The sequence below is a fragment of the Capricornis sumatraensis genome, chromosome 1, assembly GCF_032405125.1.
Source record: "Capricornis sumatraensis isolate serow.1 chromosome 1, serow.2, whole genome shotgun sequence".
NCBI lineage: Eukaryota > Metazoa > Chordata > Mammalia > Artiodactyla > Bovidae > Capricornis > Capricornis sumatraensis.
Window position 1 is genome coordinate 236,447,304 of NC_091069.1, and position 15,974 is coordinate 236,463,277.

Below are 15,974 nucleotides of genomic sequence, written 5' to 3' on the forward strand. Positions count from 1 at the left end.
ACATTTTTTGAAAAGTTTGAGATCTTTTTACTTTGTTCCTTTTTCATGCAATGAATTTTATGGATCTTGTAATGTTTGTAGGAAGAGTTCCACTTCTCTCTTTATGAAAGCATTGTTAATATTTCATGAGATTAATTACTGATACCATTAGTTATTAAATATTCATACCTCCACTGGTGTATGTTTGCTTATTTCCACTTATTCTCTACTAAAGCTTTGTTGCAGTGAATGTTTTGTATGTCTTTATACATGTTTGTGTTTTGTAGGATAATAGATTGAAAGGTTTGTACCCTTTTAGTAAGAATTCTAAATTCAAGTTGCATACCCTAAAAGGGTTAAAACACACTGTGGGAGAGTTTCAGTCCTTTTGCATCTGCTAACCCTTTTAATTTATTGATTCAGTGAACATAAACTGATGTCACATTATTTTAACTTGCAGTTTCTTGTGATTAGTCAGGTTGGAGTTTGTTTCATTATCTTTTAAAAGATTTCTGTTTATTCCTTTTTCATGGCTATTCTGTCACATTAATTCTCTCTGAGGAATAAAACAATCTTATCTTTGAAGTGGTCTTGCTTCTTCTTTTGGCATCTGTCTTTTCTTCTTATTTCGGCGTTTCTCAATGTTTGGTGATTCTTAGTTTAGCTCTTTTGTACTTGTGGCTCCCTGGTTGTTTGCTTTTTCACTGTAACCTTCATTCAGTGTCTGTAGGATTTGGGGTAGGCTGTGCTGAAAATGAGTTTCCTATATGTGAAGATTTCCTCCCTTCTGAGATCAAGTGTCTCCCAAGTACTTAGTACCCTGCTCCTCATCTCAATTTTGGGCTAATCCCATTGCTGTTTCAGCTCAGCACAAACAGAGCAAGGGGCATGTGTGACCACAGCAGCTGCTCCACCTGCAGATCCATTACTACTAACTTCCCTGATGATTCCCCCTGGCCACCTCTCATTCCTTGAATCCTCTGATTCTAAGCTGGAATGCATCCTGGAACTGTGTCACTACCGCTTGAATCTTAGCAGATCTGATCCCTGATCCTATCTGCTTTCTCTCAGTAAAGGATTCCTATGTTAGGCACTTTCTCTTGTATCCCAGAACTGTTGCTGGTGAGTATTTTTAAATACTTAAAATACTTCATCTTTTTGAATGAAAGGAATAGAGAGAACTATGTTCTCGTTTCACTGTTTTAATCCTCTCTTCGTGTATCTATCAAGAGCATGTTACATTCTTTAATAAGATCATGATAAGTTCGCTTGCTGAACTGTGTGTGTGTGTGTTCAGTCATTCCATCATGTCTGACTCTTAGGGACCCCATGTATTGTAGCCCGCCAGGCTCCTCTGCCCATGGAATTTTCCAGGCAAGAGCACTGGAGTAGGGTACCATTTCCTCCTCCAGAGGATCTTCCCATCCAGGGATCTAACCTACGTCTCTTGCATTGGCAAGCAAATTCTTTACCACTAGTGCCACTAATACCCAGTTTATGTACTACATTTTGTTTATCCACTTGTTTGCTTCCACATTTTAGCTATTGTGAATAACACTGCTATGAACATGAGTGTGCAAATATAGTTTTGAGATGTTGCTGTCAATTCTTTTGGCTGTGTACCCATAAGTAGAATTATTAGATCATATGTTAATTCTGTTTTTTATCTTTTGAGGAACTACCATTGTTTTCTAAAATAACTGTTCCATATCACATTCCCACCTGCAAAATCCAACTGCGAAAGGATTCTAGTTTTTTCATATCCTTCTCAACAGCACTTCTGTTCTTTTAAAAGTGTTAAGCCTAATAGCTATTGGCATTTTAAAAAATATGTAGTTGCCAAAGATTGTGGGATATCTGAAAAATAGAAAAAAATGGGATCTTTGTGAATTATGATTCTTGAATTGGCAGCTTTTCATCTTCCTAGCCAGTAGTTCTCAACCTGTGGCTTCTTTTTTTGCCTCAAGTGGGGCATTTAGTATGTCTAAAAGTTTTCTTATTTGTCTCAACTCACTGGAGGTTGTTTCTGACAGGTAGTGAATGAAGTTCAGGTGCTACTCAACTTCCTACAATGCACAGGACCATCCTCCTATGAGATAGCATGGGGGTTAGAAACCCTGCAATCATCTAAAACATGTGTGTTGAAAAGTTTTATTTTCTTATTGCTGAATCTCAGGCACAAAATCTTAACGACTGGCTTTTGTGAATGCAGATAGTGACTCAGCCTTTAGTTCAGAGGTTCTGGGGATCTGTCTAGAATGTTTTCTTAATAGAATGATTTGGAATCTTTAATGCCCTCCATTTGATGGAAGAAAAGAGCAAACATTAAAAAAAAAAATCTCAGACATTCTGAAAACCGGAGAGAAGAGTATGAAGAATTCCCATACAGCTTTCTCCAACTTCCCCAACTGTTAACACTTTGCCATATTTGTTCTATCATTCCATGTGTGTGTATGCATTTCTTTCAGAATCATTTGAGATGAAGTGGCATACATTATGCCATTTATCCTTTAATTCTTCAGTATATATTTCTTAAAAATGAGGACATTCTCATAGTTAACCAGAATCAATCCATGAAAATCAGGAAAATAATGTTGATACACTTCTATTGTCTGTTCCCCACATTCCATTCGTATTTAGCCAGTTGTCTCAGGAGTGTTCTTTAGGCGCAGGATTCAACCCAGGATTACTTGTTGTATTTCTTTGACATGTGTCTTTAGTTTCCTTCATTCTAGAACAGTTCCTCAGTCTTTCCTTGTCTTTAATGACTGATTTTTTTTTTAAGGATACAGATCAGTTACTTTGTGGAATGTCATTCAGTTTGGATTTGCCTAATGTTTTGTCATGATTGGATTCTAGCTATGCATTTTTAGCATGAATACATTGAACTTTTGGGGGCTTCCCTGATGACTCAGTGGTAAAGAATCTGCTGCCAGTGTAGGAGACGCACAAGAGGTCGGTTTGAACCCTGGGTTGGGAGGATCCTCTGGAGGAGGAAATGGCAACCTGATACAGTATTCTTGTTGGGATAATCCCCTGGACAGAAGAGCCTGGTGGGCTACAGTCCATGGGGTTGCAAAGAGTCGGACACAACTGAGCACATTTAAGTGGTGATGTGTCCTTACTACATTTTACTCATTGTTTACAGGCAAACAATGTCAATTTGTCATTTTGGCTGTTTTTTTTTGTTTTGTTTTGTCTTTTGGTTGTTGTTGTTCCATTACTGATGATATTAATTGTTATTACTTGGTTAGGATAGTGTCCACTAGGTTCTTCTACTACGAAGTTAATAACTAAGAAGTTTGTGGACTTATTTTGCGACTTAGGAAACATACTGTTTCACAGCTAACTTTCACCCACTTGTTTTAGTATTTATTAATACAGATTGTCTGAACCAGTATTAATTACAGTGGTTTCCAAAGTGTGATTTTCAAATTTATTTTCCTTTTGGGTTTGTTAGTTGACTTATACTGTAGGGTAGATGTTTTTCTCACATCCCCACCCCCCATTTATTTACTTAAAAAATTATAGTAGTTTGAATTTGTGATTGCTTTTTTATTTAATGACATAGTTAATTTTGATGTGCAGATTTGACCCAGATTTTGGCTGTGGCAACTCAAGTTCTATCTTGTGTCTGTTTGACCTCTCGACATAATTCTTTGAGCATCTGCTTCTCTCTGGTACAAGAAAGTGTTCCAGGCTAACTTGGTGATTTCTTTACCCCCACTTTGGTTTCTCTGACAGAATGTTGTCCACTGAAGAAGGGAATGGCAAACCACTTCAGTATTCTTGCCTTGAGAACCCCATGAACAGTATCAAAAGGCAAAATGATAGGATACTGAACGAGGAACTCCCCAGGTCAGCTGGGTGCCCAATATGCTGCTGGAGATCAGTGGAGAAATAAGTCCAGAAAGAATGAAGGGATAGAGCCAAAGCAAAAACAGTACGAGCTGTGGATGTGACTGGTGATAGAAGCAAGGTCCGATGCTGTAAAGAGCAATATTGCATAGGAACCTGGAATGTCAGGTCCATGAATCAAGGCAAATTGGAAGTGGTCAAACAAGAGATGGCAAGGGTGAATGTCGACATTCTAGGAATCAGCAAACTAAAATGGACTGAAATGGGTGAATTTAACTCAGATGACCATTATATCTACTACTGCAGGCAGGAATCCCTCAGAAGAAATGGAGTAGCCATCATGGTCACCAAAAGAGTCCGAAATGCCGTACTTGGATGCAATCTCAAAAATGACAGAATGATCTCTGTTCGTTTCCAAGGCAAACCATTCAATATCACGGTAATCCAAGTCTATGACCCAACCAGTAACGCTAAAGAAGCTGAAATTGAACGGTTCTATGAAGACCTACAAGATCTTTTAGAACTAACATCCAGAAAAGATGTCCTTTTCATTATAGGGAACTGGAATGCAAAAGTAGGAAGTCAAGAAACACCTGGAATAACAGGCAAATTTGGCCTTGGAATACGGAATGAAGCAGGGCAAAGACTAATAGAGTTTTGCCAAGAGAAGGCACTGGTCATAGCAAACACCCTCTTCCAACAACACAAGAGAAGACTCTACACATGGACATCACCAGATGGTCAACATCGAACTCAGATTGATTATATTCTTTGCAGCCAAAGATGGAGAAGCTCTATACAGTCAACAAAAACAAGACCAGGAGCTGACTGTGGCTCAGATCATGAACTCCTTATTACCAAATTCAGACTTAAATTGAAGAAAGTAGGGAAAACTGCTAGACCATTCAGGTATGACCTGAATCAAATCCCTTATGATTATACAGTGGAAGTGAGAAATAGATTTAAGGGCCTAGATCTGATAGATAGAGTGCCTGATGAACTATAGACTGAGGTTTGTGACGTTGTACAGGAGACAGGGATCAAGACCATCCCCATGGAAAAGAAATGCAAAAAAGCCAAATGGCTGTCTGGGGAGGCCTTACAAATAGCTGTGAAAAGAAGAGAGGCGAAAAGCAAAGGAGAAAAGGAAAGATATAAGCATCTGAATGCAGAGTTCCAAAGAATAGCAAGAAGAGATAAGAAAGCCTTCCTCAGCGATCAGTGCAAACAAATAGAGGAAAAGAACAGAATGGGAAAGACTAGAGATCTCTTCAAGAAAATTAGAGATACCAAGGGAACATTTCATGCAAAGATGGGCTCGATAAAGGACAGAAATGGTCTGGACCTAACAGAAGCAGAAGATATTAAGAAGAGATGACAAGAATACACAGAAGAACTGTACAAAAAAGATCTTCACGACCCAGATAATCACGATGGTGTGATCACTCACCGAGAGCCATATATCCCGGAATGTGAAGTCAAGTGGGCCTTAGGAAGCATCACTATGAAGAAAGCTAGTGGAGGTGATGGAATTCCAGTTGAGCTGTTTCACATCCTGGAAGATGATGCTGTGAAAGTGCTGCTCTCAATATGCCAGCAAATTTGGAAAACTCAGCAGTGGCCTCAGGACTGGAAAAGGTCAGTTTGCATTCTGATCCCAAAGAAAGGCAATGCCAAAGAATGCTCAAACTACCGCACAATTGCACTCATCTCACGCGCTAGTAAAGTAATGCTCAAAATTCTCCAAGCCAGGCTTCAGCAGTACGTGAACTGTGAACTTCCAGGTGTTCAAGCTGGTTTTAGAAAAGACAGAGCAGACAGAGATCAAATTGCCAACATCGGCTAGATCATCGCATAAGCAAGAGAGTTCCTGAATAACATCTATTTTTGCCTTATTGACTATGCCATAGCCTTTGACTGTGTGGACCACAATAAACTGTGGAAAATTCTGAAAGAGATGGGAATACCAGACCACCTGAGCTGCCTCTTGGGAAACCTACGCAGGTCAGGGAAGCAACAGTTAGAACTGGACATGGAACAACAGACTGGTTCCAAATAGGAAAAGGAGTACGTCAAGGCTGTATATTGTCACCCTGCTTATTTAACTTCTATGCAGAGTACATCATGAGAAATGCTGGGCTGGATGAAGCACAAGCTGGAATCAAGATTGCCGGGAGAAATATCAATAACCTCAGATATGCAGATGACACCACCCTTATGGCAAAAAGTGAAGAGGAACTAAATGCAATCACTTGATGCAATCTCTTGATGAAAGTGAAAGTGGAGAGTGAAAAAGTTGGCTTACAGCTCAACATTCAGAAAACGAAGATCATGGCATCTGGTCCCATCACTTCATGCAAGTAGATGGGGAAACAGTGGAAACAGTGTCAGACTTTATTTTTGGGGGCTCCAAAATCACTGCAGATGGTGACTGCAGCCATGAAATTAAAAGACGCTTACTCCTTGGAATAAAAGTTATGACCAACCTAGACAGCATATTCAAAAGCAGAGACATTACTTTGCCAACAAAGGTCCATCTAGTCAAGGCTGTGGTTTTTCCAATGGTCGTGTACGGTTGTGAGAGTTGGACTGTGAAGAAAGCTGAGCACCGAAGAATTGATGCTTTTGAACTGTGGTGTTGGAGAAGACTCTTGAGAGTCCCTTGGACTGCAAGGAGATCCAACTAGTCCATTCTAAAGGAGATCAGTCGTGGGTGTTCTTTGGAAGGAATGATGCTAAATCTGAAACTCCTGTACTTTTGCCGCCTCATGAGAAGAGTTGACTCATTGGAAAAGACTCTGATGCTGGGAGGGATTGCGGGCAGGAGGAGAAGGAGATGACCGAGGATGAGATGGCTGGATGGCATCACCAACTCAATGGACGTGAGTCTGAGTGAACTCCGGGTGATGTTGATGGACAGGGAGGCCTGGCATGCTGCAATTCATGGGGTCGCAAAGAGTGGGACACGACTGAGCGACTGAACTGAACTGAACTGATCTGAACTGAACTTTGGTTTCAGTCATTCCTCCTGGGAGTCCTGATTCCTTTTGTTTGTCAAAAGTATTTCGATTCCAAATTCTGGGCACTCGGTATTCTCATTGTCCTTTGCATGCAATAGCGTTAGGTCTTTTCATGAAACAGAGCTGGGTGGTATCTTTATCACCTAGCTGCATATTTAAGCATCCCTGGTGACTCAGTGGTGAAGAACTCACCTGCCAATATAGAAGATGCAAGTTTCATTCCTGCATCAGAAGGATCCCCTGGAGAACTAAATGACAATGCACTCCAGTATTCTTGCCTGGGAAATCCCGTGGAGAAAGGAGCCTGACGGGCTACACTGCATGGGGTCGCAAAAGAATCAGACATGACTTAGGGACTAAATGACAACAAAGTTTCTTTGCTTTGTCTATCTACTGAAAACCACGAGTTCTTATCTCTGTCTCTTATTTGGATTCGCTACCAAAGGATTTCTTTTTAGTCTCTGCCTTAATATATTTTGATTTACCTTTTCTGACAGTGCGTAATCTGGATTCCTGTCAACCTTAACATATTTATTTGCTCAATCCTCTGTTTGTAATTAATCTCCCAATCATTTAACTATCTTCTCACTCTCTGTCCCACCAGCCATGACTGCATGGGCTGTCTCATCCTCAGCTGTGTGTTTGTCTGGTCCCCAGTCTGGCCAATGCATGGTTAATTCTGTCCTTTGATAGCTTATTGCTAACACATTTTGAGTTTGTAGCCTCTCTGAATATGACAGATTAATTTTCCAGACCCCTGACCCCCTACCTCCAGTGTGCAAGGGGAAAGAGCCATAGTCTTTTTTCGTATGCTCATGGCAGGATACATATGATGTGTTTTATTTTGGTCAGTAATTCATAATATGTATATAAGTTGAAAAATATAAACATAAAAACAAAGTAGAGAATATTGGTGTTAATTTTCATTTTTTTCCATCATTACTTAAATTCCAGCATTTTAGCATGAGTGTAAGTTCTTCAGTTGCACTGAAATATAATTTTTCATTGCTGATTGTTTTGTAAAAGAACGTAAGGTTCTTAGTTTTTTTTGCCTCCTGCAACATTTCTGGTAGTTGTTTGTTTTTATCTTGGACTTATTCAGTACTGTGCTTTTCATAGCTCAGTAAACAATCACAGTGCAATTACACAGCTAACTCATTGCTCTTCCCTCTTCCTTCACTACTGTGTCTTCAGGATATTTACCTGTAGCAGGTCTGTGAAGTCTTATTTTGATCCATGAGATTATAGTAGGTCTGTTAGCTTTTTTCACTATTTAACTCAACAGCAGTCTGCCTTTCTCTCGCACGAACAATTTATATTCTTCATTGTTTGCAGTATAAGCTTTCACTTTTATATGTAAGTGTAGGAGTTTCATTTTCAAATTCTGATTATGTATCATGATCATTTTTCAAAGAAACTTAGTCACTTTCGTGAAATAAACCATACCTTTTTTAGATTGAAGCTCTGAATATAAACCCACTATAATTCATACATGGGAGGAGAGAGAGAGTTTGTGTGTGTATGGATACATGTGTATAAAAAGAGTTTATTTTTGCTAAGAGAAGTTTTAGGCTCAAAACAGATTTAGGAGGACTGTACAGAGATTTTCCATATATCCCTGCCCCTGCACATATCACATATATATGCCTCCTGTTTATCAGCATCACTCACCAGAATGGTACTTTATTACTAGGGAAGAATCTACGTTAATATATCATAATCACTCAACAGCCATAGTTTGCCTTAGATTTCCTTCCTGCTGTTGTGTATTCTGTGGGTTTGGACAAATGTATAATGACATATAGGACTTCCAAGGTAGTATAGTCATAAAGAAAACACCTGTCAATGCAAGAGACTCAGGAGACGTGGGTTGCATCCCTGGGACAGGAAGATTCTCTAGAGGAGGAAGTGGCAACCCACTCCAGTATTCTTGCCTAGAAAATTCTATGGACAGAGCCTGGTGGGTACAGTCTGTGTGGTAGCAGAGTCGGACACACTGAGCATGCATGCACACATGCATAATGACATATCTGTCCCTGGCAACCACTGATCTTTTTAATGTCTCCATAGTTTTGCTTTTTCCAGAATGTTGTAGTTGGAACCATTTCACATATAGCCTTTTCAGATTGTCTTCTTTCTATTAGTCATATGCATTTAACGTTTCTCTGTGTCTTTTTATGACTTGATAGCTCAATTGTTTCAGTGCTAAATAGTTTTCCTTTCTGTGTATTCCAGTTTATCCATTCAGTTACCCATTCACCTACTGAAAAACATATTGGTTGTTTCCAAGTTTTGCCAACTTTAAATAAAGCTGCTATAAACATCCATGTGCAGGTTTTTGTGTGGACATAAGCTTTTGACTCCTTTTGGTACATATAAAAAACCAAGGAGCATGATATTGTTTGTTACCTAGCTGTCTTCCTATGTGACTGTAGTATTTTGCCTTCCCATCAGCATTGAATAAGAGTAGCTCCACATCCTTAGCAGCTTTTGATATGTTCAATGTTTTGGATTTGGGCCATTCTAATAGGTATGTAGTCATATTTCATTTTTGCTTTAATTTTCATTTCCCTGCTGACATGTGATGTTAAACATCTTTTCATATATCAGTTCAGTTCAGTTGCTCAGTCGTGTCTGACTCTTCGTGATCCCATGGGCTGCAGCACACTGGGCTTCCTGGTCCATCACCAACTCCCAGAGCTTGCTGAAACTCATATCTATCGAGTTGGTGATGCCATCCAACCATCTCATTCTCTGTCGTCCCCTTCTCCTCCTGCCTTCAATCTTTCCCAGCATCAGAGTCTTTTCCAATGAGTCAGTTCTTTGCATCAGGTGGACAAAGTATTGGGGTTTCAACTTCAGCATCAGTCCTTCCAATAAATATTCAGGACTGATTTCCTTATATATATGTATGTATTTTACCATCTGTGTTTATTATTTGATGAGGTATCTGTTCAGGTCTTTGATCTGTATATTTGTCTATTGTTTGTTTTCTTGCTGTTGAGTTTAAGAGTTCTGTGTATATTTTGGATACCGGTCCTTTATTATAAGATATGTGCACATATTTTCCCCCAGTCTGTGGATTTTGTTTTCATTCCATTGACAGCTTCTTTTGCAGAGCAGATAATTTAAAATTTCATGGAAGTTTAGCTTATCAGTTCTTTCAGTGGTGGATCATGCATCTGGTGTTATATGTTAAAAGTTATCACCAAACCCAAGGTCATTTAGATTTTCTCCTGTTTTCTTCTAGGAGTTTTATAGTTTTGTATTTCATATTTATTTTTACCTATGTCATGTTGACCCAAAGGGTCATGTTGACCTTAACCTTGTTCTTTCTTCTTTGATAATGTGTTGACTCTTCTGAGTCTTTTGCCTTTCCATATAAACTTTAGAATCAGTTTTTTGATAGCCACATAATAACTTACTGAGATCTTAATTGGGTTTGAATTGAATCTGTTGATATTAAGTTGAGGAAAGCTGGCAGTATTTTTGAGTCTTCTTATCCATGAACATGAAATATAGCTCCATTTATTTAATTCTTTGATTACTTTCATCAGAGTTCTATAGTTTTCCGCATATAGATCTTATATTTATTTTGTTAACTTTATGCCTGTTTCCTTATTTTGTGGTAGTAATATAAATGGTATTGTGTTGTTTAATTTCAAATTCCACTTGTGTATTGCTAATACATAAGAATATGATTTACTTTTATATATTAACCTTGTATTCTACACTTGTGTAATTGCTTATTGATTACAATGGTGTTTTCATTGACTGTTTCAGATTTTCTCTATGTTATCCTAATTCTTTTTAACATATGCATATACTGTTTTGAATCTCACTACTTTAGAAAGTTAGTGGTTTGATTTATTCAGTTTATTGTTGATATGAAATCCCAGCTAAAGTAATTTCAAGTACCAAATAGCATAGTAATAGAATGTATTAATAACTCCTTACACAATCTTATCAGATAGTTCTAGAGATTTTTTGAGGGGGTGGGGTAACGGAGATACATTTTTGCCTAAATGCTATAGTTTTTCTTTATATTTGGGAAATTTTGTATCTCTTTCTTTCATGTTAGTCTTAATTCAGAGTCTGGATTGAATAAACAGTATGGTCCATTTTCTTTATTTTAATATATTCTTATAAGGATTGGGAAAGAAAATGGGATAACTTTTTTTTTAATGTTTGATTTTAGCCAAGATTCAGTTCTGAATCTAAATGGTTTAATGCCTCAGAGCTGAGAAGGCACCTATTACTTTTTTCTAAAAAAACTTCATATGTTTGGTACATCTTTGCTGTTGTTTTTTTCTTTATAGCAATTAAAAATATCAAAAGATGAGAAACTCAGTTCAAATATGACTTCTTTTTAATCCAAATTGCAATTCTGCCACCTAGTGTTTGTACGTGGACTTTAAAAGAGGATTCTTTTTTATTCTTTTAAAAAACTAAGAATAATTTTTCCTTCATCATTAGTTTACAAATTTAATACTTAGGTTAATAAAACTTTTAAAGGAAGCTCCAAGTTTTTAATGAATTAGATTGTTAGTATCTCACATTTTAAAGTTCATTAATTATTTTAAAAATTCATGGTATAATTAACCCTTGAATATCACAGGTTTGAGCTGTGCAGATCAAGTGAAGTTTTAAAAAATATACATATTCTACACTACCACATGATTCGTGGTTTCGTTAAATGCACGAATTTAGGGATTTTCTACTGCTTGGGAGTTGGTGCCCCTAACCCCTGTGTTCAAGGTTTACCAGTTATGTTTACACGATTTAGTTTTGTAACGAGTAATTTTGCTCTCTTAGAGTCGAGGTGGAAAGAAGTTTCTTGCTGTACTGAAAGAAATCTTGGACAGGGATCCATTGTCTCAACTGTGTGAGAATGAAATGGATCTTATTTGGACTTTGCGACAAGACTGCAGAGAGAATTTCCCACACGCATTGCCGAAATTGCTGCTGTCGATCAAGTGGAATAAACTTGAGGATGTTGCTCAGGTAACAAGAGATTGTTTTTGTAACTCCATTTGGTCGTTATATTACTTTATTGATTTCATGTAAATTGTCTTTTCCTACAAAGGTATGTTTCCATAGGTAGGATAATTTTCTGCAGGAAAAGTTTTCAGGTTTTAAACTCTCAGACCTTCTGATCTAAATGGTAGACCAGAAAGTTTTAAGATTTCAAAATCCCAAATTCTGAGTAAGTTTTCTATGTCCTTTACTAGAGATGACTAAAACTTAGGTCTTGGAATAATCATCCATAATTTCTGTCAGCATATGGTAGATCCTGGGTTACTTTTACCAGCTTTGTCAATGAACTCCTAGGTTTTCATTTTAAGACCCTTTGCAATGAATGTCTAAAATGCATATGTATTGTTTGAAAGTAACCTCTGTTTTTAGAAGTTAACATTCTAGATCATAAATTAAATGATCTAAGACATCATTTTTACTATTTATTTAAAGTTGGGCAGTGTTGATGAACCTTTAGGCAGTATAGAGAAAAGGAAAAAAAATTTTGGATCCAGAAGAAGCCACCAAATTTTAGCTCCTTGATTTTATTTTCAAGAACCTATGAAAAAACAGTGGTGTTATTAAATTCATTTGGTTATCAACGTTCTCCAGAAAGATTCTTGAAATGATTTTTTAATCAGAATGAATACATTTGGTATATTAAGAGAACCACATTTATTCACCTTAGTTACTTAAATTCAATTGGTCTTTAAATTTTTTTCTTGTTTTGTTAAATCTATAATGAGTTAAATTTAGTTGAGAAATACATATTTCTTTTAATCTTGTATTTTTAAAATCTTTGCTTTATTGTTTTATTTCTCAAATTAAGTTTAGAAAGCATTTCTTTTGAGTTTATTCCTAGTGTCTAACAGTTTTTTTTGGAATCATGTTACAAAATTATATGATGTGCCTTATTTGAACTGTTTATACAGTTAGCCCACATCACCATTACTTATTTTGAAAAGAAGCTATTTTTGTCAGGATATCTTTTTTTTAAAGCTAGATTTTAATTGTTCCGATATAGTTGTCATCTAACCAGTTATTTCTTCAAATTCAAGGTTAGTTTTCTGTGAACCCCCGTAATGGTTGAATGTAAGATATAAGAATTTTTTAGTTGGCACATTTGCCTACTTCTCATGAATAGCATTCGTTTCTAAGTGCCTATCTAAGAAATGCACCATTTTATTATTTTTTATAGAATTAGAATAGAAAAAAAATTCTTACTATACTCTTTAAGATATCTGAAAAAGAGATTTTGTATTTTATCTGTCAGAAAATAGAGTAAGAGAGTTCAAGCTTAGTATTTTTTTATTTGAAACCCCGGGACACAGATTTTTATACTGAGGAGTTTAGTATACTTGTCTCATTTCCATGAGTGAATCTGAAATCTACTGTTTTCAGATACAAGTTAATTTCCTCCATTGTGTAGAAAAAGTCAGTAGTATAACTTAATACTCTAATAGAAAAACCTATACATGTATAAGCAAGTACAGGAAGACATGAATTTCATGATCCTAAGCCACCCTTTTAGTAGTCTAGAAAGGAAGAGCAACAGAATAAAAAATTGTGTGTTTTGGCTTCTCCCCAGTCCTGTACCATTGCCAGTTACACTGAACTGGCAAAAGAGAATATAAACCATATTTTCAATAAATTGACTACTAGACTTCCCTAGTGGTCAGGTGGTTAAGAATCCACCTGATGATGTAGGGGACATGGGTTTGATCCCTGGGCCAGGAAGATTCTACATGCCATGGGTCAGCTGAGCCCATTACAGCTACTGAGCCTGTGCTCTCTAGAGCCTGTGAGCCATTAAGTACTGAAACTCACGTGCCCTAGAGTCCATGCCCTACAACTAGAGAGTAGCCCCTGCTAGCTGAAACTAGAGAAAGCACTTGTGCAGGAACTAATACCCAGTGCAGTCAAAAATAAATAAATGAATAAATAAAAATTTTTTAAAAATTGACTGCCTAAGAGAAGTGGCGAGTCAGAACCTGGTGCAAATTTGTACTGTGATTCTGAAGGTATAAGCCATGGGTGAAAATCCTATAAAAAAGATTAGCCTCCCATTAATCCACAGGAAAGTATTCTTTTAGCTTACTGCAGAAGGGATTTCAATAGCCATATAGATAGTGAAATTAATTCAGTCCTCTCTGTAGGAGATGAGCAATTAATTACATGTTAATTTCACTATTTATAGTGAAAAATAGTTAAAATAGTGAAACTTATTTCACTATTTATTTGACTAAGTCAGATTTGCCTTCCCTATTTGCTTCCATAGTTTTCATCAAACTGAAGTGATGAGTGTTTGTAATTTAATGTTTATATTTCAATTTAAAAATTATAAATAACATACTGAAAGAATTACTTCTCAGTAGTGGGGCTATTTTTAACCCATAACATAGTTGAACCTCTGGTATTATATAACATTATCTATCCCAGTATTGTTTTTGTGGAGCAGTGTATTCCATGTGTTAACTGGGAATGCAAGGAGTGTTTTTTAAACTATTGTTTCAGTTCCTTAGGGAACAGTCTTCCTTATCTATATAAGGACTACTGGTCCATTAGAGTTTTGGAGGAATTGTGTGGTAAAACCTGGGATTAGGTAGGTGTTTCATATCTTTAAACCAGTATTCCTCTATCTTTTTTCATTATTACACTCCTGAGGAGCATTTTTACGTAATTTTCCCCTAACAGCCCTATCCCCGTGGGATTTTGATACCATAGGTAAGTGTATGTATGTCTGCCTGTGTCCTGTATGCATGCAAGTACTGTATACATTAAAAGAACAAGTATAAGAGGCAATCTTTTCCTTTAGTAGTTTAAGAATAATTGAATCAAGATTTAAGGTAAAAGTTAAAATGTAAAAAGTAACATTTCACTGTATTTGTTGAATAACTTTGATATAATCTATTATGTAAATTGCAAAGTATCACATTTCATATCCAAGTTAGTAATTTATGTAAATGTATACTAATAATAGTAATGTAATCAATCTCTAAAAATGACTCAAGAGGGTTATTTTTTCTGCTAATGTAAAGCAATTTAAAGTTAATTTTTTTAATAAATTATCATTAGAGAACTTAAATTTATGAAACTAGTTACTCATTTAGATGTTGGCTTTTTTTGGACACTTGAGAAACTAATGAGAAGTTTTATAATTTTCATAATTAAAACAACAAATTTAAGTTATTTTTATGAAATTGTCAAAGCCCAAGTTTCTCACAAATGCTGAAATGACAAATGACAAGGCAGGCAGCGGGTTTCACAGGCCACCTCCTGCAACATGACTTTGAGGTTGAACATGCAATTGAGAGAAGCCTTCAGCCATTGCCATCTATTTGCCATATTCTTGTAACTCTGGTCTTGCATACATTTTGTGCTTCTTCCTTGGTCTTGATGTCAGTGCTGTTTAAGTAATACCCAAAAAAACCCAGCGACATAAATCAGAAATTAAGGAATAAGACTCTGTCAGATAGGGTTGCGCTTTGGACAGCCACAACTCATAATTATCAAAAAAGTGTTTCACTCTCCTTCATAACCACTTTTCCTCACACTTCCCTTCAGAAATAAGAATGTAAGCTATAAAGATATCAAAATCATGAAGAGGAAGGGACTCTTTCCAATATCAACCCTTCATAAAAGGAAATCAACTCTGATGAGTCTCACTCATTCTCATGGGAGGCAGATGAAATCCTTTCTAGAAATTTGGGTTTTCTGGAACTTAGGTTTCCATGTCCATCTGAACCCAGCCTTCACTGGTAATCCCAGGTCATTCCCCCATGGGATGCTTTTTTATCCTATGTCTCATAAGTTTCTAAGTGGCATCTGTAAATGGGAAACTGGCTGTATTTAATAAACTAGGTACTCTTTATTTCCTGTGGGTAACTTACTATGATTTAAAGGATTTAAATGTATTCTAGTCAATAAAGTTTTATAAAGTGATAGATATAAACTCTCTTAAACTCTCAAGATAGTTTTATGTTTATTTATTAATGTACTTTTTCAGCTTATATTTGTACTTTGAATTTTACCTTTAAGTATTTCTTTTTTAAAAATTTTCTTTTTAATTGGAGGATACTTGCTTTACAGTGTTGTGTTGAT

The 15,974-nt window shown here is 36.5% G+C and overlaps 1 protein-coding gene across 2 annotated transcripts in view; it reads left to right on the forward strand.

Moving 5' to 3' along the window:
* PIK3CB (phosphatidylinositol-4,5-bisphosphate 3-kinase catalytic subunit beta) overlaps positions 1-15,974 on the forward strand; it is a 100,836-nt gene that overhangs the window by 44,135 nt on the left and 40,727 nt on the right. For both annotated transcript variants that reach the window (XM_068969740.1, XM_068969748.1), the window contains one exon: positions 11,673-11,861. In XM_068969740.1, coding sequence (XP_068825841.1) covers positions 11,673-11,861 — 189 coding nt within the window. The remainder of the gene's footprint in view (positions 1-11,672; positions 11,862-15,974) is intronic.